Here is a 24,485-nt window from a genome sequence, read left to right as displayed (position 1 = left end):
TCTAAATTATATTATCCATGGATTAGGCTGCATTCAAAAACACCTCTGGAGGGGGAGAGAATCCAAAAAAGTTCTCTGATTTTTTCAAATGCTCCCCATAACAAACTCAAAATGCGTTCAAATGCCCCCCTTCTGACTTGCTGTAATTTTCAGGAAGGGATGGAGGGCGTTATTTTGACATATTTCCTCTTTAATCGGAAAATGTCATCTTGTAAAACAGAAAAACAGTGATCACATAAAAAAGGTTGGAAACAGGATGATTTCCCTCACCTGTCAGGAAAACTGGACATGATTAACTTGTATAAAACGGACATTAACTGCAACTTTTGGTCAAATTTTCATTATGCTTTGTTCTGTGTATCGACTGCAGTTTCTTGTTCTACTCCCCACTTCATGCTTGAATGACAAATATTGTGTTTGGCAAATACTCTGTAACCAGTATATGCATGTGTAAAGACCATAATCATTGTTCCTGATGGCAAATGAATTCAAGGCTGGACTTAAATTCAATTTTCAACAATAACAATGCAGACTGTACACATATAAAACTGTGCTTGACTTTCATCACGCTTCACTAGTAGAACAAGACACTGCAGTTGATACACAAAACAAACCACCTAAAAATGTAGCTAAACATTAGTATAACAGATATAAATGGACAACACATATTTCATATCCGTCAGAGAAAGGTTTGTTTCGAGTTCCCCATTACCTAAGTTCCAAAATCCCTTCAAATGTCCCAAAACAGACCCTTGATATTTTCAAATCCCCCTCGTCAAGTCTCCCCCCTCCCGAGGTATTTGTGAATGCAGCCCTAGCTAATTAATTTTGATGATTGCTACAACAGACATTTCTGATACTCATTTTAAAAGAGCATTAAGTAATTCCCAGTTCTCAAAGGTATCATTTTGACCAATTACAACACAAATAGAATCAAAATAGTTTCAAATGAGATCAGTTGTTCCAAGTAGTGTACAATAATTTTACTTCAAAAAATCTTTCACTGATACATGAAAAACGATAATTCTTGCTAAGATAATATTTCATCATGGACTTACAATCATAATATAAATTCAGAAATTGTTTAAAAATGGGGCACTTTCAAACTCTTAGTATGAAATACCGGTACAGGCAACTGGTGTTCTATGACAAGAATCTCTATTAAATTCATTATGTGCACTATTGCCAGTGACAACGCCATTCTTTCACGTGCACTGTGGTGAGAGCATTTGCTTTCCAATTTCCAAGATTGTTCAAACACACTGACTAATCTTACCTCAAGTTGTCCATCTTCTGTGCAGGCCTGTAGTTTGAAATGTTCAACCCCACATGATGCAATTATATGACCTATTTTTCTGGCGTCACAAGCACAATGTGGGAAACTAATGACGTTGTAGCCATCCAAGCCACGAGCTACTTGTAAATACTGTTGATAAGATGAAAACAACAACAACAACAACATTCAGATTATGCACATATTGTAACACCAGGTATGTTTAGTTCATTCATTATTATCTTTCAAACATCATGAAGTATAACTTAAGCTATATAAGTTGGAAGAAAAACTGCTGACATTACACACAAAGGGTCACTATGCAGCCCATCTGAAGCACAAGACATCAGTATAAGATGTATTATATGAACAGTAGGCGATGCACGGCACCATAATCCCAGTCTCTCCTTTGCAGTATTTTCGTAGTAATCTTATTATTGTACATATTACGTCCGTGCCTGGGGCATCAAATGGGATGAGCATTGACCCTTTTCGTGCAATGTCAACAATTTTTCTTCTGATTTATAGCCCAACGATGGGAACACTTCAATATCTTGTATGTGCTTCTGGACAGCCTGTGCACTACAAGCATTGAGCACGAGACATATTCTAACGGTCGTCCAAAAGGTCGTTTGAAACAGTGCAACAGTGAACGCGCAGAGGCAACCACAGAATGCACTGTATGGGGTCAACTGGAAATGGTAAATGTTAAGGAACGCGCGATCCATGTTGCCTTTTAGAGCACACAAAAATCTATTGTTCTCAATGGTAGATATATAATTGTAACACTGTATTACACAAATACCACAAATGATGTGCTGGGACATTCAAACTTAGCACAGCATATTGCCTAATGCAAGGTGGAGGTACAGCGCAGGGTATCATCCATTGCTTTGTGTCAGATGATTGTTATGTAGGTCATTTACCCACACTCATCATGACCTGAGTTCAATTAGTCTAGAACATTCTCAAGGTCACTGCCCTTAATGACCTCACAACCTTGAATTCAATTAGTCATGTTTGGAATGTTCTGGAAAGTTGATTAGTTGTGTAAGGGAGATAATTTTAGAACAGTATTAGCATGTCAATAAAAGTTCTAGATTGTTCTTATATGCCTTTATAAAAGGGACGTGCACAGCTTCCAGTCAGACTTTTGGGATCGTGTCTCTTGTGTGTTACTAAACTCCAGCAGTAGTCATTCTCAAGACTTTCAAGACCTTCACTGCCAACGCTGGATTTATACTGTGGACTTTGTGCAACTACAAGCCTGCAAGCCGAAGGACTGTTCATTCATCCGACTGACTGTTACAACTCTGAGACTGGAGCTTTGCCGTCCCAGCTGAGATAAGTAGTCTGTACACTTTTAAAGCTTGTACTCTATCCCTGACTTAGCAATTAGTTTTATTTTCGTAATAAATTTTGTTTAAACGTTAACTGCTGAGTTCACCCTTTTGTTCGTTTTCTCTGCACGTAACAAAATTGGGGGCTCGTCCGGGAGACGAACATTTTGAGCCATTTGACAACATTTTGCCAGCCTTTTTAAAACTACTGTATACTGTGAACTCAGCGAAATTTAATCATGGCGGAATTTAAACCAGAGGAAATGGATGACCTTGATCAGGACACATTTGATTCCCTCAGAAAAGACGACCTCATAACACTGGCCAATTTCCTTAAAGTAGAAGTCAAAAGATCTATGCGCAAGAGGGAAATACAGTACCGTATTGCCAAACATCTAGTTGATTTAGGCCAATTTGAGGAATCCACCCTGAAAGATTATGAGCCCGAGTCTACCTCTGAACTCAGAAAATTAGAATTAGAAATGCAGACAAATTTGGAGATCAAGAAACTAGAATTACAAATAGAAAAAGAAAAAATACAAATGCAGTTAGAAATGGAAGAAAGACAGAGAGAGAAAGATAGGCAGGAAAGATTAGAAATGAAACGTTTAGAGCTTGGACAGTCAGGAAAATCCTTCCCTTCACACGGTTTTGACATCACTAAGCATTTCAGGTTAGTTCCCCCTTTCCAAGAAAAGGATGTTGATAAATATTTCCTTCATTTTGAGAAAATTGCTCAGAGTCTGAATTGGCCTAAGGAGTCCTGGTCTATGCTTTTGCAGAGTGCTTTGGTGGGTAAAGCCAGAGAAATTTACATTCAGTTGTCAGTAGAGCAGGCTTCAAATTATGATTCTGTGAAGGAATTAATTCTCAAGGGCTATGAGTTGGTGCCTGAAGCTTACCGTCAGAAATTTAGGGATTGTGAGAAGGTGAAGGATCAAACTTATGTTGATTTGCTCGAACAAAAGAACAACTGTTTGATCGTTGGTGTTCTTCTGAAAAGGTCAGTCAGAATTATGACAAATTACGACAACTTGTTTTGATTGAGGAATTTAAGAGGTGCATTCGGAGTGACATCAAGACGTTTATCAATGAACAAAAGGCAGATACATTGGAGGTTGCTGCACGTTTGGCCGATGATTACTCATTGACTCACAAATCTTCATTTCTCAGCAAACCATCCCAGTCCTTTTCCTACAGAAACAATGCAGGTAAATTTAACTCCTCCTTTTCATCCAAGAATTTTTCAAAGGAGAGTAGGAAATCAAATGAAAACAGTTCACAAAATTCAAGTAACACTTCCACATCATCAGATCCCAAGTCTCAATCTCCTTCTGACAAACAGTTCGGTACACTTTCTTGTAATTATTGTAAGAAAGACGGCCATTTAATGTCAGATTGTTTCAAATTGAAAAGAAAACGTGAAGGTCAAAGTAGTCAAAGTGGATCTAAGCCCACCGGCTTTATTTCTTCATCAACTCGATTAGAGTCTAATAATGTGTGCAACACATTTTCTGAGGTTAATCCCTCTTATCCCCAATTAATGAGGTCAAGGTCAATTCTTCTCAAGATAGCATTATGGGTATTTTCGAGCCATTTATTCATAATGGTTTTATATCACTTTCTGTGATTTCTCTTCCGCTACCCCTGTCAAAATTTTAAGAGATACCGGGGCGTCCAGTCTCTTTTGTTGGCAGATACCCTGCCGTTTTCTGAAAAGTCATTTTCAGGTTCTAAAGTTCTTATTAAGGGGGTAGATTGCAATGACTTCATTCCTGTTCCTCTCCATAATGTCTATTTGTCTTCGGACTTTGTTTCTGGACCTGTGACTTTAGGTATTAGGCCTTTTTTGCCTTTCGAAGGGATTCACCTTCTTCTTGGAAACGACCTTGCTGGGGACAAGGTCATTACTAATCCACTTGTGACTGATAATCCTAGTTTAGATCAAAATCCAGAGCCAATAGAGGAAGACATTCCCGGCCTTTTCCAATCATGTGCCATTACTCGAGCCATGTCAAAGAAAACTTCTGAGAATCAAAATACTCTCAAAAATAATGTCACAGATGTTGACTTAAATGACACCTTTCTCAGTCAGGTGTTTGACACGGATCATTCCGTTATCCCTCGTGGATTTGAAACTTCCAGTAAAACTTCTGCTGACCAAAGTCAGACATTTTCTAGATCAAATCTCATTGCAGAACAACACAAAGACCCAGATATTTTGTCTTTGTTTGACAGGGTAGATGATGAAGGTAAAACTTCAGATAGCTCTGTTCCTATTATACAAAGTCTGGTATTCTCATGCGTAAATGGAGACCTCCAGATGTTTTGGTTGATGACGATTGGGCTATAAAACATCAAATTGTGGTTCCAAAGCCCTACCGTGCTGAAATATTGCGCCTGGCCCATGAAACGCCCTGGGCTGGTCACTTAGGAGTCAGGAAAACTTATCATAAAATTCTCAGTCACTTTTATTGGCCTAATCTCAGGCAGGATGTAGCACATTTCTGTAAAACTTGTCACACATGTCAAATGGTAGGAAAGCCGAATCAGACCATTCCAAAGGCCCCTTTACAGCCAATTCCTGCATTTCAAGAACCATTTAGTAGGATACTAATAGACTGTGTTGGGCCCCTACCAAAAACAAGATCAGGAAATGAGTACATGCTGACAATAATGTGTACATCAACTCGGTTCCCCGAAGCCATACCACTGAGAAATATAAAGACAAAGACTATAGTGAGAGCTTTAGTCAAATTTTTCACTTTATTCGGCCTCCCTAAATGTGTTCAGTCCGATCAAGGCTCCAACTTTATGTCTGGTATTTTTCAACAAGTAATGGATCAGCTAGGCATTAAACAGTAAAGGTCATCCGCCTATCATCCAGAAAGTCAGGGTGCTCTTGAGCGATTTCATCAACTTTGAAAACATGATTAGGACCTACTGTTTTGACACAGAGAAACAGTGGGATGAAGGAATTCATTTTCTGCTCTTTGCTGTTAGAGAGTCAATTCAAGAGTCTCTTGGTTTAGCCCATTTGAGCTTGTATTTGGACATACAGTCCGTGGCCCACTTAAGCTCGTTAAAGAGAAATTCCTGTCTGACGACGATGATTGTCTGAATATTTTGCAATATGTGTCAGATTTTCGTACAAAACTCTCTAAAGCATGTGAATTAGCCAGAGAAAATCTTGAGTCATCTCAGCAGTCAATGAAAACCAGATATGATAAAAGCACCTCAAAACGGAAGTTTGAACCAGGTCAAAAAGTTCTTGTTCTACTTCCAATTCCTGGCAAACCACTCCATGCTCGTTACTTTGGGCCATACCTAATTGATAAGAAATTGAGTGATTTAATATACATCATAATAACACCTGACAGGCGAAAACAAAAACAGCTATGTCACATAAATATGCTTAAGCCATATTTTGGATAGGGATAATCCTACTATAACTCAGCCTGTCAGTGCAGTCAGTTCAAACCATTATGAAGATAGTGATACTGAAACTGACTTGAGTGAAAAAACTCTAAACTCAAAGCTGGGCTCGGTCAAGCTTCAGAACTCAGAAATCCTGGAGAAGCTGGAGTCTACAAAGTTGGCACACCTCCAGCCAGAACAACAACAACAGGTGAAAGAACTGCTCCACGAATATAAACACCTGTTTCAAGATGTTCCAACGAGGACAAACGTCATCTATCACGACGTTGATGTTGGGGACAGTAAGCCTGTAAAACAACATCCATACAGACTGAATCCAACAAAAGCGAAATATCTCCAGGAAGAAGTCAAATACCTGCTGGACAATGACTTTATTGAACCCAGTAAAAGTAACTGGAGTTCGCCATGCATACTTGTTCCCAAATCAGATCACAGTTATCGTATGTGCACGGACTTTAGGAAGGTCAACACTTTAACAAAGACAGACACTTTCCCAATCCCGAGGATTGATGACTGCATCGACCGAGTGGGAAAAGCCAAGTATGTGACGAAATTTGACCTACTGAAGGGATTTTGGCAAGTCCCTCTGACGGATCGTGCTCGTGAAATATCCGCCTTTGTTACACCAGACGGATTGTTCCAGTACAAGGTGATGCCATTCGGAATGAAGAACTCTCCGGCAACGTTCCAACGGATGATCAACGACGTCATATCCGGGCTGGACGGGTGTGCAGCTTACGTTGACGACGTCGTCCTGTATACTGACACCTGGGAGGAACACATCAAGCTCATGCGGAAGTTCTTTGAGAGACTGAGCAAAGCAATGTTGACTGTCAACCTTGCCAAATCTGAGTTTGGTTGGGCGAGGGTGACTTACCTCGGACATACTGTAGGACAGGGTGAGGTAAAACCTGTTGATGCCAAAATCAGTGCCATTTCAAGTTTTCCCATACCAAACTGCAAACGACAACTGATGCGCTTTCTCGGTATGGCTGGTTACTACAGAAAATTCTGTCCAAATTTCTCCACAATTACTGAGCCTTTGACTAACTTACTTAAAAAGAAAGTAAAGTTTGTTTGGTCAGAGCAATGCCAACAGGCATTTGATACACTTAAAGCCATACTGCAAAGTGCCCAGTGTTGTCTGCACCAGATTTCACTTTGCCATTCAAATTAGCTGTAGATGCTAGTGATACGGCTGCTGGTGCTGTTTTATTGCAAGAGGATAGTCATGGTGTAGATCATCCTGTTTGCTATTTTTCACGCAAATTTAACAAATCCCAGAGAAACTACTCTACAATTGAAAAAGAGTGTTTATCTTTGATATTAGCTTTACAGCATTTTGAAGTTTATGTTACTTCTTCAAATCAGCCAATAGTGGTTTATATTGATCACAACCCTCTTGTTTTTCTGCAGAAATTTAAAGGCAAAAATCAGAGATTGCTAAGATGGAGTTTAATGTTACAGGAGTTTAATCTTGATATTAGACATATCAAAGGCAGAGACAATTTAATTGCAGACTGTCTCTCTCGTATTTAGAGTTATTGTTGTTCACTTTCAAGAAATTTTACTTTAGAGTAAAACAAAATTTGAGTACTTAAATCCTTTTCAAGATTACATTTGTAAAAGAAAGATTTTTCTTTGAAAAATTTTCTTTTTTGAAGAGGGGTGTGTTATGTAGGTCATTTACCCCACACTCATCATGACCTGAGTTCAATTAGTCTAGAACATTCTCAAGGTCACTGCCCTTAATGACCTCACAACCTTGAATTCAATTAGTCATGTTTGGAATGTTCTGGAAATTTAATTAGTTGTGTAAGAGAGATAATTTTAGAACAGTAATTAGCATGTCAATAAAAGTTCTAGATTGTTCTTATAGGCCTTTATAAAAGGGACGTGCTCAGCTTCCAGTCAGACTTTTGGGATCGTGTCTCTTGTGTGTTACTAAACTCCAGCAGTAGTCATTCTCAAGACTTTTCAAGACCTTCACTGCCAACGCTGGATTTATACTGTGGACTTTGTGCAACTACAAGCCTGCAAGCCGAAGGACTGTTCATTCATCCGACTGACTGTTACAACTCTGAGACTGGAGCTTTGCCGTCCCAGCTGAGATAAGTAGTCTGTACACTTTTAAAGCTTGTACTCTATCCCTGACTTAGCAATTAGTTTTATTTTCGTAATAAATTTTGTTTAAACGTTAACTGCTGAGTTCACCCTTTTGTTCGTATCCTCTGCACGTAACAATGATACACAGTGCAAATGTCCCAGAGCATCATTTGCTGCATGTACGTTTGTAATAACCTCACATAATCCTACAATATCTTAGACAGCTCTGCCGGTCACTGAAAATGTTTTTCATGGATGATGAATGTGGTGTAACCCATGTGTGTGCTTTAATAAGTGTTTTGAGTGATTTCAAACATACCTTACTACAAGTGAAAGACAATGCTTTCATCAAACAATATACATGTACACTATGTGATACTGAAATCTTGTAATTACATGTAATGCCTACTGTTCAGGCAAAAATTGAAGTTCGTCTTGCAAAAATATCATAGTCTCATGTCGAGTTTCTTGTGACTCAAAGAGATGTACATTTGAAGACATAAATATTACAAAACCAATTTTGAGGATTGCCTTTGTGCAGTTGACTTCAATTAGAGTTTTGATATCACGGACCATTAAGACAATGTGATTGGAAGGTTGCTTTTTCGTGTGCTCACTTGGACATAAACTATTTCCCACATAAACTTCAATGTTTTCATATGCACCAAAAGTGAAGTACATTTATACTAAAATGAAAAGACGACACTTATTGTGATATCATAGACTAGTAATAGTCTAGACATTTACATGTACTTCAAACAGAAAGGATTCCTACACAGAATTTCTAAGGCTACGAATTGCCATAATGAGTTGCAGAAATTAAATCTGTCTTACAACATGCACTTATCGAGTTGAAACATGTTGCTTTAAAAGTAAAATAAACCAACACATACCCTGACATTTACAAAGCGATAAGGACGCTGCCACATCATCGATACTTTTTCATGAAGGAAAGACACTCATTTTGATAACAGCTGGAGACTTCAGCTCTACAAAAATTGATCTCAGTATTGACGCTTTCGACAAAGCCGCCTCACCTGTAATTTTTTATGATTCTCTTGCAAAGATTTTAGCTGATATAGACTGTTACCAGGTTTTATACGGCCTTTCCCGATGTCATCAACAGCCTATAAAATGAGCATAGAGAGAATGTGTGAGCCCTATGGCAGGTATCATAGCAACAATATTAATCCGGTAGAATGAGATGATTTACAAATGAGGAGGAATTATGCTAAATAGTGTCGGGAAGGATTCCTTGGAATGACAGCTATATAAAGATGACTTGGTATTGTGGACCATGAAAGGACACACATGTAGTGATATGTAGTTGTGCTTTGAGCACAAGAACACAGAACCACATAAAAAGAGTTACACTGACAATGAATAGAGAAGACTGGGACAGTATGGTCTGATAGCAAGAATGCTGTATGTTTGTACTTTCAATGTGTGTATGTATGACTTTTATTAGTTAGACGTAATATTGCAATACACAAACATTTAGGCTAATATCCAAAACGAAAGTAATAGGCAATGCAGGAAGGTCATATTGTGATATTACGACTATTAAAATCAAAACAAAAGTAACTATAGGGGTCTCCACGTGGGGATTTTTAGGGATGGTCCCCCTCTGTTTTTGGAACATTCTATTCATATTTACAGAGCAAAAGGAACAATTTTCACACCAAAAGAATATGCAAATTAAGCATTGTTATGTAAATTGACCAACCCTCTGTTTTTCCAAGGTATGGAGAACACGAATCGTAGACGTGAAAATTAATCCACAGCAATAAGCAATTCCACAACCGACCCATTTCTCATTCTATTGAGGATATTACCCTTTCAGTGAACTGGCGCTAGTAGGAAGAATATCGTGTCAAATGAAGTGAAAGGGAATCAATATACGGACTGCAAGGTATTAAGGAATCAGTCACATGAAATTAAGCTGGAATATGTGGAGAAGTTAGGAACTACAATTTACTGATCGGTCTGGTTGATTTGATTAGGGCACTTTTACAAAACTGTCTGATTCAGACTTCATGAGCTGTTGGAATCTACTTAAACAAATTCTGCTTTCCTGCTGTGACCTCAACACAATCGAGTGACATTATGGCTGACTTCAAAAACAAAATCAAGGTGTTAAGAGTGGGAGTGAAATCAAGGTGGGGACACTTCTACTGTCAAAATGTCACGAATTTTGAGAATAATTTACAGTTTTTTTCGAATCAGCTTCCTCACTAAAATGAGACATTCACTTAATAAAGGATCATCTGCAGTCGTAAATAGATTTTATTAACCGAAAGGTTGACCTTTATAGTATCCTGCAAAATTTGAGTAAAATTTGAGGTTAATGAAAATGATGGAAGAGGAAATGATAAAATTTCATATTCCATGCAGTGTCATCATTTTTACACCATCCACACATGCTACATATTGGATGACGACATTGGTTTGTGACTGGCGTGTTTACCTCTCTGTAAACCTGAATTTGGAAAACGCTGGATTAGAAACATAGCCATAACAACAATTAAGTTTAAATTGGGTCTATGCGTGTGGTAGATAAATACATAATCCCCCACTAACAGTGTGGTTGCATCACAGACTTGTCATTCCCTAGTGTGTATTGGCCATATCCCCCTCGCCAACTGCTCGGAAGGATAGGCCAGCTACACAGGGAACCACTCATCTGTGACGCAGCCACACTCATTCAGAATATTGGGGGTTATATACAAGTATAAATATACAATATATACAAACAAATACACATGTACAACGTATACACACACTAGTATATCCATTCGTTGTCATAGTAATGTCAACAATTCTGATTCCAGAATGTATAACTATTTTCACACGTTACAGCTCATTAGCAGTCTGTTGGGTTTTTTATTATCACAGTATACAATTTGGCTTGGCTGTAATGACTGTACAATTGTTTGTATCTGACGATTTTTGAAAGACTGAGCCGCTAAAATTAAATCACTTGAATGTCTAGCGTGAATAGTTTCAGCATAGTCAGGCTTGATATGAATTTATTACTATCAACGCATGAACCAGGTAAATAGGTGTTCTCCATGCCAATACAGGTTACCTTGGGGAATGAACATTTTGTCGACAGGATTCAAGAGTTGTTGTGCATTACAAAGATGTCTAAAAATAAAGAAATGTCATACAAACTAAATGTTGGAGTCTATGACCTGATTTGTGAGTACAAGAAGAATAGGTCGACAGTTGTCAGTCGATACAGTAAAGATTAACATTAAAGCCGGACAATATCTAATGCCAACTGAAAAGGTTTTCCTGAAATAGTTGTATCAAAGACTGAGGCGGATTTTACTTACTTGCCAGAAAAAGAAATTGACTGCCATGTCATCGTCATTCAGTAAGACTTCATGCTGGATGGCAAATATCCATTTCCTTAATGCTATGCAGGTATTTGTCGCAGTGGAGTAATTTTGAATGTACAAGTTGTGTGGGAATTCATTGGCTTGAAGTTTACGCTCTGCAAGGACAGGAAATAAAGACACTGAAACAGACACACCAACCATGGCAAGTTCACTAGCCATGAAAGGCTTTCTAAAACCTGTATACATACTGAAGAAATCTCAGCGTTTTCCATTTTTGATCAAATTCTTTTGTAACACTTGATGATTAAAAATATATGTATGTTTGGAACAATACTTTTGAACTTTTCGTTTCAAATGTTTTTCATTATGTATACGTGACTGACTCAATTAACTGTCTCAGGGACTAGATACATCATGTCATTGGTTCATTGGTGTCTTGCTGTTTTACTAGTATATCAAAACAGCTTAGGTGTTTCTGCAATTTCTACGAAAGCTCTACGCACGCTGTGAACATTCCCATAAAGTATGGCTAATGCATCAATGCTGGAATGACTCTAAGGATGCAACTGCCGGATAACGTAAAAATTAATCTGCGGAAAGACCTATGGCTGGCAGTTCATCTTTGTCTATAAAAACCACAATAATTGATGTGGAATGATTTTTAAGCTTTGTTGAGATGCCAGCAAAACTATCACTGTTTCACCTTGGCTGCTAGCCATAGAGTTGGCATCTTATAGACAGATCTTTTCCAATGAAATCTGATTGGACATCAAAGTCCTATCTAACAATATCAGTAATACCAGCCAATTGATTACAAAGATGTCTGTACTTTCATTTGTTAGGAGGCTGAAAAAAAATCAGGCTTTGCATTGCCCTCTAAACATTCTCGTGGGAGATGCAACTTTTGGGATTTGATGTCAGTGGGACACTGAAAAATAAGGCCAAACTAGGCTAATTTTCCAACTGGATGGGCGTCGATCATACGAATAAAATGAACCATAGTTTATCAATGAACAAGTTTATACATATCAGACAAATTTAATGGGTGATTAGTGCATGAACTGCTCTCCACTTACATGTTGAAAATTGTGATTTTGATGTTTAATTCATACTTAATTCACAAAAATAATCCAGCTGAGAGCACAAATTCTTCGTAGAAAAACCATATGAAATCAACCAAATACAATATTAGCTTAATATGCGGAATGATAAAAATAAGGTGACCCTTGAAATATGTGCATAGATGGAGAAAACATTGCAGGATTATGTACTCAGACCAAGGTAACTAACTCATCATTGCCCATGCTTACCAAAAGTATAATCCATAATTTCCATCAAGGCAAAGACATTGGCGGTTTCTTCATCCATTCCTAGCTTATCCATTACTGCCTGAAATGGACCAGAAAAAAGGCATATTAAGAAAGACTTCTCACACTCTCAAATGACACTGTACCTACATGTTGCAGTGGGCTGGGTGTGACCCGTGAAGTGGAAAGATTTGAAACAGACTGCAAAGATGAGAAAAGCTGAGGTTTGAAGTGGAAACAGTTTTCAGAATGAGGATTGTGATGGGGTCAAGGGTGAAACGAGGGTTTGAAATGTAGATGTAGTGATGGAGTAGAAGGCAGAACAGAGGTTGGAGGAGCAGGGATTAATGGGCTTATAGGGTTAAGTGAAGGTTTAGAAGGGGGGACTGCCATGGTATTGAAGATTACCATGAAGATTACAGAGTAACAAATGAGTGAGAGAGGCAGAGGTGAAAGTAAAGAAAGAGACACTTTATTCTACTCTGATAATAATAATCAGCTGTACTATTCATACTTTTATTCAGTTTTGAGCTTTCTGTGTCATTTTATCATGTCTTAATAGTCTTCTGTCATTTTGCATTTTTGATCTGAAAATGGATTTCACTGCCACTCAGTGTGATAAATAAGAAAGAGAAAGAATAAGTAACATTTAAATTCCATTATAATCTGCATAGCACTTTATAATACGTAAATGTTGCATCCTGATTGGCAAGTCACTACGAGTCAAAGAGTCTTGTGACATAGACTTTTGCAGGTTTTTTCAACCCTCTTATTAAGAAGAGTAGCTGTAGCTATTCATGATTTTTTCACTATTTTTATTTTACATATCAAAAGCAATTTCCTGTTTTTACTCCCCAAAGCATATTGAAACATAGTATTTAGTTTATCAACACAGCATGTAATGGTCTCTCTTAATTGTCTGACTTTCAATTCTGCAGGTTTCTAAATTTCACAAAATAGAACTGGCATTGAAAAGAACTCTGTCATATTTATGGTCATCTGCCATTGTACCATGTACATGTACCATATCATGTGTCCTTTTCAGGATGGTGTTGACTGTGACATGAATGTGAGGATGCTTAGGATGCTACCAAGGTCTATTCACAGATTAAAGAAGTATGCTCCTTGAAGTGAAACACTTAAACTTTTGCTCAAAATTTCCTTGATGAAATTTTCAACCATTCTCGTCCCAAATCAAGGATAAAAAGCAAAGGTCACCATGCAGCGTTTGGTACCGGAGAAAGAAACAAACTAACATTTATTTGAAATTCAAAATGGCCACCATCCCTGTGTTAACTCTACAGGGAAAATAAGATTTTCAATTTTCAAAATACTAAGACGATGAAAATTGTTCTTACTCCAAAAGCTTTAAAATGAGCAATCACAAGTGGTAGATAGGAAAAGTATTGCAAAACAGGAGTCTGAATATCTGTCCCCAAGGGGCATTCTACCCTACAAACTGTATAAAATCACACTTCCAGCAACTTTCTAATTTACAGACGTGTAAACATAGCAAGCAAGCATGATTAAGCAACTGGTAAATACTGTATAATGACTTGAATGATACAAACCAACTTTCCATTCTGTGAAAGGAACGATTAACCTACTGATCTAAAATCTACGATCAAAGGGTAAACAACTGGTCTGATAGACAAAGACATCTGGAGTTATCATGTTCAGACATACCGGTACAAGATTCAATTGAATACTTTTTCCCCTAATCTGCATTATTAACATCTGAGTTTGCTTCACTGTGTTATAATAAAAGGTTTAAGGTCAGCGCATTTGAACAAAGGCAACCAGAAGTGAGTTCGGGTACATAAGCATGACAAGCATCATTTGTAAACTGACCTACCTCATACACATCATCTGTGGTACTGTTTCGTCTGACGGTCACAGTGATTGTGTTTCTATCCGGTAAAAGTACCCTTAGTTCTACTTCTGTTGTGCCAGTGACACCCTGTCAACACAAACAAACAGACAGTTACTCTCAACTTAAAACCTACAAACCAAACTTCTCATTTTGAAAGTATTGGTATTAATATAAAAGGTCCAATTTCTTTCAATGATCAGGACCTGTGTCATCAATTCAAATCCTGTAGTTCACCTGTTTAAATAATGTTTTCTGGACTGAAAAACAGCCAACTTATAACCTTGATATTGCTGAGCATGATCACAGACAAGTATTAGACATCTTTATATGTTTATGTAGAAGCTATACAGATTCTCTACAGGTTAACCATCTTTCCTGCTACACAGTAATATCTACAATACGATCTGTTTTTGAAACCACATATCCAGTCAACCTCAGTCGTTCTGACAGTCCAACCATTTGATACAAAAAGTGTTCTAAAGGGGAAACTAAAATGACTATGTCAGACAACAATGAGGTTTTAAATGTTATGAATATGTTTTTGAATAGACAGAGTTCATGCCATGGAGACAGCCAATGTTGGAGGAACAGAGTTAAGACTATGGTGAGTCACCATCACTGACAAAAAGTGAGTGATGATGATGGGAGACATGATGTGAGAAAGAGTTCTTGTAGCCATGGTGATCGAGACGGTATGGCAGACGTTGGTGTTTAGCATGGTGTCTTATGACTTGACAGACAGTACAGTGCTGTTGCAGTGATTAGAGTACATTTTACAACAGAGTGTTGTTGTCGTAGTGATACTGATGATGAAATGGGCGTTGTTGTTACCATAGTAACTGATACTGCCTGCGTATTGCTACCGATATAGTTAAAACAGTCATGCTTAATGGACACAGCATAACAAATGGTTATGCATGTTTGTAGTAACAGAACATAATTGACAAATTGGTGCTGTCTTTAGGAGCCCACACCGCTAAGAAATATCTAGCACTCTATTTTATTCAACAAAATGTATACAAGTAGGCGCATGCAACATTTGAATGTCTGTGTGTGAATTGAAACGTATACAACAGATAGCTCAGTTTTTACTCTCAGCCTGCATGAGAAGTGGCAAGATATGGGGATAAAAATTTGACATCAACATCAAATATTTGGACTACATTCAACATTTTCAACTTCAAAGAGATGCCTATCGTCTTGTCTTTTTCCAATAAAATATACTTACATTTTCTTCATTCATGTCTGCAAGGAATTCTTGCATGATGTCACTTTCACCTATGACCCTAACTGATGTCACTGTTGAGAGACAGAGACGTACAGATGTTTTGCAACTTTGAAAAACAAAACATGATAATATTCACATCAAGATGTTGCATGTACTGGTATATTTATTCTGATGACAGTATTCACAATGCAAATTGTGAAACATCAAGTACATTCACTTGTAACTTCTGTATTCGGTCTAGCACTGTTACTGTACCTTGTCCCAAACCTATGCGCTTTCTTTTCTTAAATATGATCTCAAAGTAGGTACAGTATATTCTTTGCTGCATAGATTTAATAAGAAATCATGGTTGAAATCTGGTGGACTTTTCAGTCTCTGTTCAAATGATATAATTTGCTCATATTATTGTTCAAACTGGACACAGCGGTAGGCTGTACACAACCAATCTTTAGATACTATTAGCATTAATTTTCACTTTCCTGTATTTGCATAATTTGTTTATATGATGGCATGTAGATGGACAAACAGCATGTCAATCCAGTGGAAAGAGGCCTTTACAAAAAATGTTGGAAATTTTCTAGTGTGAATGGATTGGAAGGGTCATGGAATCTTCCAGGGGAATTTTTTTAGCATTAGTTTCCTTTGGTTAAATGGTACGTGTTAATATTAAAGCATTTCTGGCGTATAGGATCACGAATGTGAACACTGTAAATGAATGAAAATACAAGCTGTACAATATTTATTTTTCAGTTCATGTTTGATTTTGGTTACTTAGCATCATCTATTGAACAATGCGAATTGCATCAAATGTATTTCTGATAAGTATGCCGGGCAACCAAAGACGTATCTGTACTCTTCAAGTCAATTAGGAATTTCTGGGCATGACTTTTGGTCAGCCCACATGTGTATCCATGCCTGTACATATATTTAAATATGTAAATTTCTCTTGAATCAAAGAGAACTGTCTGGCGTCTGCAGTGTGTCAGTTTCGCATCCAGGGCATATTGTTTCTGTGTCCTGATTAAAGTCATTAACTGCTTGATAACTGCAATAGTGATATTTAGTTTCTATTGTGAGTGGCATCGTTCCTCATCTTTGTCTTAATACTTTCCCAAGGGCCAGTATCAACAGACAAATGGACTTTCTATTCTAAACTCATGATGTATTCATCACTGAGTGACATGTCGCAAGATTGTATTTATTATACCTAGTATCTATTTGCCTCTTTGCTTTAGTTCAACAAACTACAGTGTTTCTGATGAATTTCTTCAAAATTCTCGATATCTATATCAGTTGGTAGACACAACAAGAGAAAGAGTAAGAGTTGTGATGTTGAACGCATGTTGAGTATCACCATTATCTACTTACCTTTCTCTAAGTACTGTTCTAAACCTCGCCTCCTGGCATCTAATTGTTGTTCTGAAAGTGAAAATGGCCACTTGCCGGGGAATTTTGGGAATTGAAAATCTGGAAATTCTTTTTTGAGTTGCTGATGTAACGTGGCAAACTCTCTGTATCGATGCGAGCATAGCATTCTGCCAGCCATGTAAATATTATACACCTGGACGGAAAAAACATGTAAATATTACACACCTGGGTGAAAACAGTATTATGTAATATTGTACACCTGGGTGAAGACAGTATCATGTAATATTGTATGCCTGGGTGAAAACAACATGTAATATAGTACACCTGGGTGAAGACAGCATCATGTAATATTGTATGCCTGGGTGAAAACAACATGTAATATAGTACACCTGGGTGAAAACAGCATCATGTAATATTGTATGCCTGGGTGAAAACAACATGTAATATAGTACACCTGGGTGAAGACAGTATCATGTAATATAGTATGCCTGGGTGAAAACAACATGTAATATAGTACACCTGGGTGAAGACAGTATCATGTAATATTGCACGCCTGGTTGAAAACAACATGTAATATAGTACACCTGGGTGAAGACAGCATCATGTAATATTGTATGCCTGGGTGAAAACAACATGTAATATTGCACGCCTGGGTGAAAACAGCACCATGTAATATAGTACACCTGGGTGAAGACAGCACCATGTTATATATTACACGTGGGTGAAAACAGCATCATGTTATATAGTACGCTTGGGTGAAAACAGCATCACGTAAAGTGTAGTATGCCTGGATATAAAACAGCATCATCCAATATAGTACATCTGGGTGAAAACAACATCAAAAATTCTCATTTATTTCCTTGCTTTGTTTGAGTATGGGATAGAATTACCATGGTGATATGCATACACATGCTACTGTAGTAGCTCACTACAGTTACAGTCTTAATGATTTTGTAGTGCTGTAAACAGGTGTTTTGTAATTTAATAGGTACAGTTATGAATTTCACTCAGAATCTGTATTTTGAACTAATTCAGCTGACAAGATGGGTATAAATTCCACTAAGTGTATTGGAACAACGTTCAATCTCTCTGCAAAAATATCTTAGTAGTATTGCGGAGATTAACGCAAACGGCGTTTCCTAGAAATGAGTCTACAGTACAGGTGCTGATGTGATCATGACGAAGGCAATTCTATGAATGCTAGAGTCAATGATTTAAAATTCAATACTGCCTGAACTGATGATGAAAAAACAAAACAAGAGTTGTTCCTACATGTAAAATTTGTGTGACCTTTCATAGCATTCAGAAAATGATGATTTTCTTGCACGCACACATCCGCTTGCTACAGTTTGACACATGTTCTCCTTGGTCTGAAATACGGCCGTTTACGACCAACAGTCATTGCAGAGTTTCCCAAATGCACAATTACACTGTAATTGAATATTCCACATTCAACTGATCAGAATGGCAAATTGAAATGAACTTGTCCTATATACTTTATCCATCACTTGATCATGCATGTCTTTGGTTGAAGTTATTTGTTATCGTACATGTATAGTGATGGTGCATGGCGCAATCAGCCTTTCCATTTTTCCGGAAATTAGAAATGTGTTCTGGTTTGTGTGTAATTAGTTGTGACATAGAGATCATGTGGAAATCCATCGTATGGGAAAACTTCAAGGTTAACACAGAAACATTGATTTTGAGATGCACAAATTCTGCCATAACATACCATGCCATGCCCAGTAGATGAAAATTCACATAGGTTTTGCATCAACAATGCTTTTTATTGACTTGGCACATGGGCAATGATAGGCTTGGCAGGATAAAGGTTTTAAACCTTCAGTCATGAATTGAAGAAGAAAAATACAAAATTCCCCTGTACTTACTATAAATTTTTCGCTATGTTTTTCAACCTGCCTGTAGTCTGGTATCGAGATTGGTAATGCTCTTTTTTCACTGTAATCTATGTAGGAGTAGCCCGACGAATCGTCACTAGGTTCTAGCCTTTCAGATTCATACTGTGGTACTGATATCACTGTCAATCTCAGTTCATTGCCCCCTGATTTGATCAAATCCACCACATTTTTATGCGTAGCTCCTTCCACTGTGTTTCCATTGCTGTTGATTGAGGAAAAATAAACCCAAGATTAGACACGTGACTTGAGAAAATAGACCCAAGATTAGAGAGACACAATGAGTAAATAGCCCCAAGACTAGAGAGGGGTTTGTATTTGTCTATGGGAAAATTATCTGCAAGTATGTGGCCAGCAGCTACTGTATACAAGTACCATCAGAATTGCACTCATTTCCAGTATACTAATCTACATGTACATGAGCTACAATGTAGCCATCGTTTGAGTCTGACAAACCAATGCTTCTGAAAACTGTACAAAGCGGTCACACAACACACAACAACCTTACTTCTTTGATCAATACCAGTATACATCTCTCTAAAATTGTCAAATTGGATTCAGCTGAAAATGAGATCAATATTCATTGAAATTACTTTTCAAATTGCATCGTATTTGATTTGACATATCAGTCAGTCAATGCCATCGGTACAATGAATACGGATGCTCAGTTTTGAATGTCAGACTTACACTCATAAAAATATTAGCTTTATTGAATATGACTTTGTAATATTTTGGAGGTGTAGGAAGATGTTACTTGTACATGTAGCTCAACAAGATTCAAATTGCTCGTTGGACCACCTTGCTCAACTCTTAACTTTGCAATGAGTACACTGCAAAGTGGCATGCCATGCTCAAATCCATACACGTCCTCACTAGTACGTGTGTACATGTCAAATACAGTGGGAAAATTCCTTCATTGTTATGGGTTACTTGTTGGATAAATTGGCCAATTCTACGTGATATTTTGGTGTTCAGATCACTCCCCCAGTCTGCATATGATAATCACTCCCTTGACAATGTTGCTGTATTTCAACAAGTACTTTGATCAGCGACATGTATACGTGACTGGCATGCATTAAATACATTGTTGGTGAACTGTATGCTGATATGTTGCGGTGAACAGAACTTTCATCCTGAAGCCATTGCACTATACCATCATAACGACAGTTATTCTTTTGTAACTTTCACCAAATGGCAGTAAGGCTTTGTCAAAAATTCTGTTGTTTACTAATATTATACCGGTATAGTGGTTGTGACTCTGACAGCAGGCTACCACCAGAACCAGTGACAATGCAGCGATGGACATGGAGTTATGCCATGTTCTAAACAATGAACCCACACATGTAATAATCATAATGACAGCCTTCAAAGTAGTATTTCCATTTTGTACACCTGGCAGAGCTAGAAAGCCAGCATTGAATTGAACCAGAGGGTGACGTATACCGTAATTGTAAAGACAAACTTAAACAGTGAAAGTGTACATTCTATCTGTTCTGATAATTATGATCAAATTACTCAATTATTCAATTTTCTGCTCTGACTACATCAAATTTACCCATTAGACGGTCATCCGTTGGTACTATTGAATTCTTTGCCCATGGACAATATTACATTTGGAGATTAAAGATTACAAGGGTTCTTGTATCGTTGCTAACAGCTATAATACACAGCTCTGACCTGTCAAATCACGTTGCATTGTGGGAATAATTGGAAAAATTTCTAAGGGCTCTTCTGCTTATTGAACTGAGCTCATTATACAATATGAGCAATATTAAGAGACTGATGGCTTACAGATGCTTGATTAGAAGACGTGTAGTTTCCTGCTGTAAGGCTACAGCGATTTCACAGTATAAATTGCAGTAAAAGATACATGTATATGTACATAAGCTGGGAAGATCGTGAGGGTCAGGTGAGACTAGAAGATGGCGTGAGAGTGAGCCTTGTCACGACTTTGATGTTTGCTGTGTGAATGACCAACAGTCACGAATTTCAAGTGAAACTAATACACGGAACAACAGACAAGCTAAAATTACACATGCTATATAAACACATATTATTATATGTACACCTGCTTCACTTTCATACAATGTAAATGCCACACAACTGCACTTTAAAGTGGAAAGGTATATTGGTATGTTAGAATGAAATTGTAACACAGAAAGCAATTGTATCTCTTGTTAATAAACTGAGAAAAGACTACAATCCATTTGTGCCAACACCACTTGTTAAGAATAAGAGTGTCTCGGCTATGAGGCTCCTAGAGTGTCAGTCTAAAAGATAGAAGAAAATGTGAACTTCTCAGATCTGTGAGGAATTTTTTTTTTTATCAACAATTTCAACATCTCCATTCTCTGATTATGAAACAAAACATCAATTTGAGTGAAAAAGACACAGCTACTTAAATAAACACATGTTACAGTACATTTCACAACGGTATCATCATCACAGATACTGAATCGAGGTTAAATTTGAACAACAATGTAAAATTTCTCATTACTTGTTATTCTTGCTGTGTACAATTTGATATATTGGGACAGAATTTGAAAACAACTTACGTTACCGGGTATGGTTTTATAATTTCTTTGTCAATTTCATCTGTATGATAATAAGAAATCAGTGTGAGGTGAATTAACTGTGCTCTCACTTGAGACAGTCACTGTGTATCTAGGAAAGAATTAACCCTTTGAGCCCTGTGATTTTTTTCCCACCAAAATTTTAAGCAAAATTTTACCAAACTTTGTGAATTTTTCTTTATTTTTTGATAATTTTGGACCAAATGGGCGTCACATTTCATTTGCTACAATTTTTCATTGAAATTTTGGCAAAAATCTAAGAAAAATTGACTGGGTTCTATTTTATAAAGGCAACAAAAATTGGCAAAGGGTAGAAAGAGGAACTTTGAAGACAGAGATGTACACAAGTGAGGGAGAGACCTCATTTCAAAGGAGCACCACAAGACTGCAGTCTTTAATTAAACAGCTTTGCATTTGATTATCCAAATATTTTACAGCAAATTCTCCCGAACAGGAAACTATAACCCTAAACACGACAATTTTTGATGTTATTCCGAGAACTTTATATTTGAATAGAAATCTAATATCTGTGTTGCATTTTCACTGCCTAAGGAACTGTTCTATAAGCAGATTATGACGTGTTTTCCCAAGTTTTGGGGTATACCACTGTGTTCACATCACACTTCATCTCATGGTACCCGCGGCTTTGATATCATCTGATGTGAATATGAACACAGCAGACTACATATGCAACCGTGGAGAATACTTAAAGGTGTGAAGGGAGAAAGAAGACAAATTTTGCTCAGTGAACACACATCTGATAGATTGCCATTATTATTTGTACTGTCTCCATAACAACTGCGCAAATGTTGTCGCGAGGGCTTTGATCGTGACCATAAATTAACCTACAAATCTGAGTGGGAGAAAACTCAGGGTCTACATGTATGTAATAGTGCTTCAAATGTGATGAGAACTTATGGTGACACACGGTTTCCCTCTTGATTTTCACACATCTTGAAATGATGCATTGATGTTCCCGATGACCAAGACAGTACCTCTTCTTTCTACTGTAATTTCATTATCCCAGCTACATGTAGCTGACAAATGCAGCCTCTTCATGGACTGTACTGAGAGCTACATGTAACACTAACAAAGAATCATTTTTCTTCTGAAACAAATTTCATTGGAATTTCAGCTACTTTCCATCAGATTCAGTAATTAATGTCGTATCTGACACAAAATTTTGGAAGGAAAATGCTTGCAACAATAAACATCAGTGGGTACTGATAATAAGAAAGACGTGTTTCCATTTTTATAGCTGTGTTGAAAAGGTCACGGTATTATCCTGAAAGCACATCCATCTATCACAGTTTTTATGGAGCAGAATAACCATATGCCATTCCCAGAAAATGGGGACAGACTAGTGCATTTCACACTTGGAAGTAAAAGCTCTGTATTTTAATTTTAGCGTTTAGTCTTCGGTTGAAATGAAACCTGTAAAAGCCTTTTGTACAGGTGAACAGAAATTAGAGTACTGGTAGCTGAAATTTGTGTGTGAAATATAGATAAATATACACTGTACATTGTAATATTGCTGAATAGGAGCCAAATAATCAACTGTTTGATATTGAACTTGTAATAAGTATAATATAGAAGATGATCTCAAGCAAAGAGAGTTGAAGAATTACACTACTGACTAAGGCAAAACTACTGTTAGCTAGGCATTTTATCCAGCCATTCATAACAGCAATAGTCATAGCAACTATTAACCTAAATATTATACCTTGGCAACATGTTGTTACATGCAAAATTGCAGTCAATATCTAAAGATAGGTGTGAACAACACAAGCTCACATTTGAAGACAAAACAATACAAAGCATAAACTTAACTGTAATTTTTATTTGAATTCTACGTTTTTCTTGATAATGCTATGACAGTAGAATGATTTAGTACAGTTTATGGGTTATTTTAGGAAAGTCTTCCTGGCTGATTTCCTTGATTTTTTTTTAGGATTGTGAGGAACACCCATAGCAGTCACTGTACATGTACTTTGTAACTGACAAATATTTAGCAAAGCATCAAGAAAAACAGACGAGTTTCCTAGCAAGAGAGAAACGATTTTGCCATTCCATCTCGAAGTCTAGCACGGAGACACACATCTTTTAGAATACAGCTTTGAAAGCGGTTACTCTTACAGAGTCTGTTGTCAGCGTTTCAAGCAAATGACACAATTCCAAAGACAAGTTTTTTTGTATTTCTCCAAGTGAAGTCAATGGATTTGCTAAAAGTGCATTACCCATGGGTAGTCATCCACTGTACCTTAACTGATGTGGTAAAGTTGTACATGATAAAAGCTGACCTGGTTCAGTCTATGACATGTTGGAGTACACTACGTAATGCAAAAGACAGGAGATTTCAATCGAAAGTGTCAGCCTTGGTCTCATCAGATTACAATGCTTATTCAACCAGATTTACATTTACACAAGTACAATCTCAAAGAATGAATTCCAAAATTCCCACTCAAAAGTAGATCAGGATATCGGCTCTGCTCAATGGCGTACAAATTAATTAATTTTATGCTCATTGCAAATTCATCTCGTTGTTGCTGCCATACGCCACACTCTCTAGTATGGAAACACTTTCATCACAGCTGTGTGAATTAGAAATTTTCATCACTGGGTTTAATATGAAAACCGCAATTAATTATGTACACAATTGATGTCTTGCCTCTGACACTCTGTTTTACACACATGTACATATACTTTTCAAAATACATAT

General features: G+C 37.3%; 1 protein-coding gene across 1 annotated transcript in view; it reads right to left on the bottom strand.

Annotated features, from left to right (window-relative positions):
- LOC139121389 (sorting nexin-27-like) overlaps nucleotides 1-24,485 on the bottom strand; it is an 83,010-nt gene that overhangs the window by 15,619 nt on the left and 42,906 nt on the right. Inside the window, exons 2-9 of the mRNA XM_070686219.1 lie at nucleotides 19,167-19,398; nucleotides 17,278-17,470; nucleotides 15,910-15,980; nucleotides 14,664-14,768; nucleotides 12,812-12,890; nucleotides 11,496-11,656; nucleotides 9,195-9,284; nucleotides 1,277-1,426 (exon numbers count right to left, since the gene is read on the bottom strand). Coding sequence (XP_070542320.1) covers nucleotides 1,277-1,426; nucleotides 9,195-9,284; nucleotides 11,496-11,656; nucleotides 12,812-12,890; nucleotides 14,664-14,768; nucleotides 15,910-15,980; nucleotides 17,278-17,470; nucleotides 19,167-19,398 — 1,081 coding nt within the window. The remainder of the gene's footprint in view (nucleotides 1-1,276; nucleotides 1,427-9,194; nucleotides 9,285-11,495; nucleotides 11,657-12,811; nucleotides 12,891-14,663; nucleotides 14,769-15,909; nucleotides 15,981-17,277; nucleotides 17,471-19,166; nucleotides 19,399-24,485) is intronic.

The sequence above is a fragment of the Ptychodera flava genome, chromosome 21 (assembly GCF_041260155.1).
Source record: "Ptychodera flava strain L36383 chromosome 21, AS_Pfla_20210202, whole genome shotgun sequence".
NCBI lineage: Eukaryota > Metazoa > Hemichordata > Enteropneusta > Ptychoderidae > Ptychodera > Ptychodera flava.
Note: the sequence above shows the minus strand (reverse complement) of the source record. Positions and strands in the feature narration are given on the sequence as shown.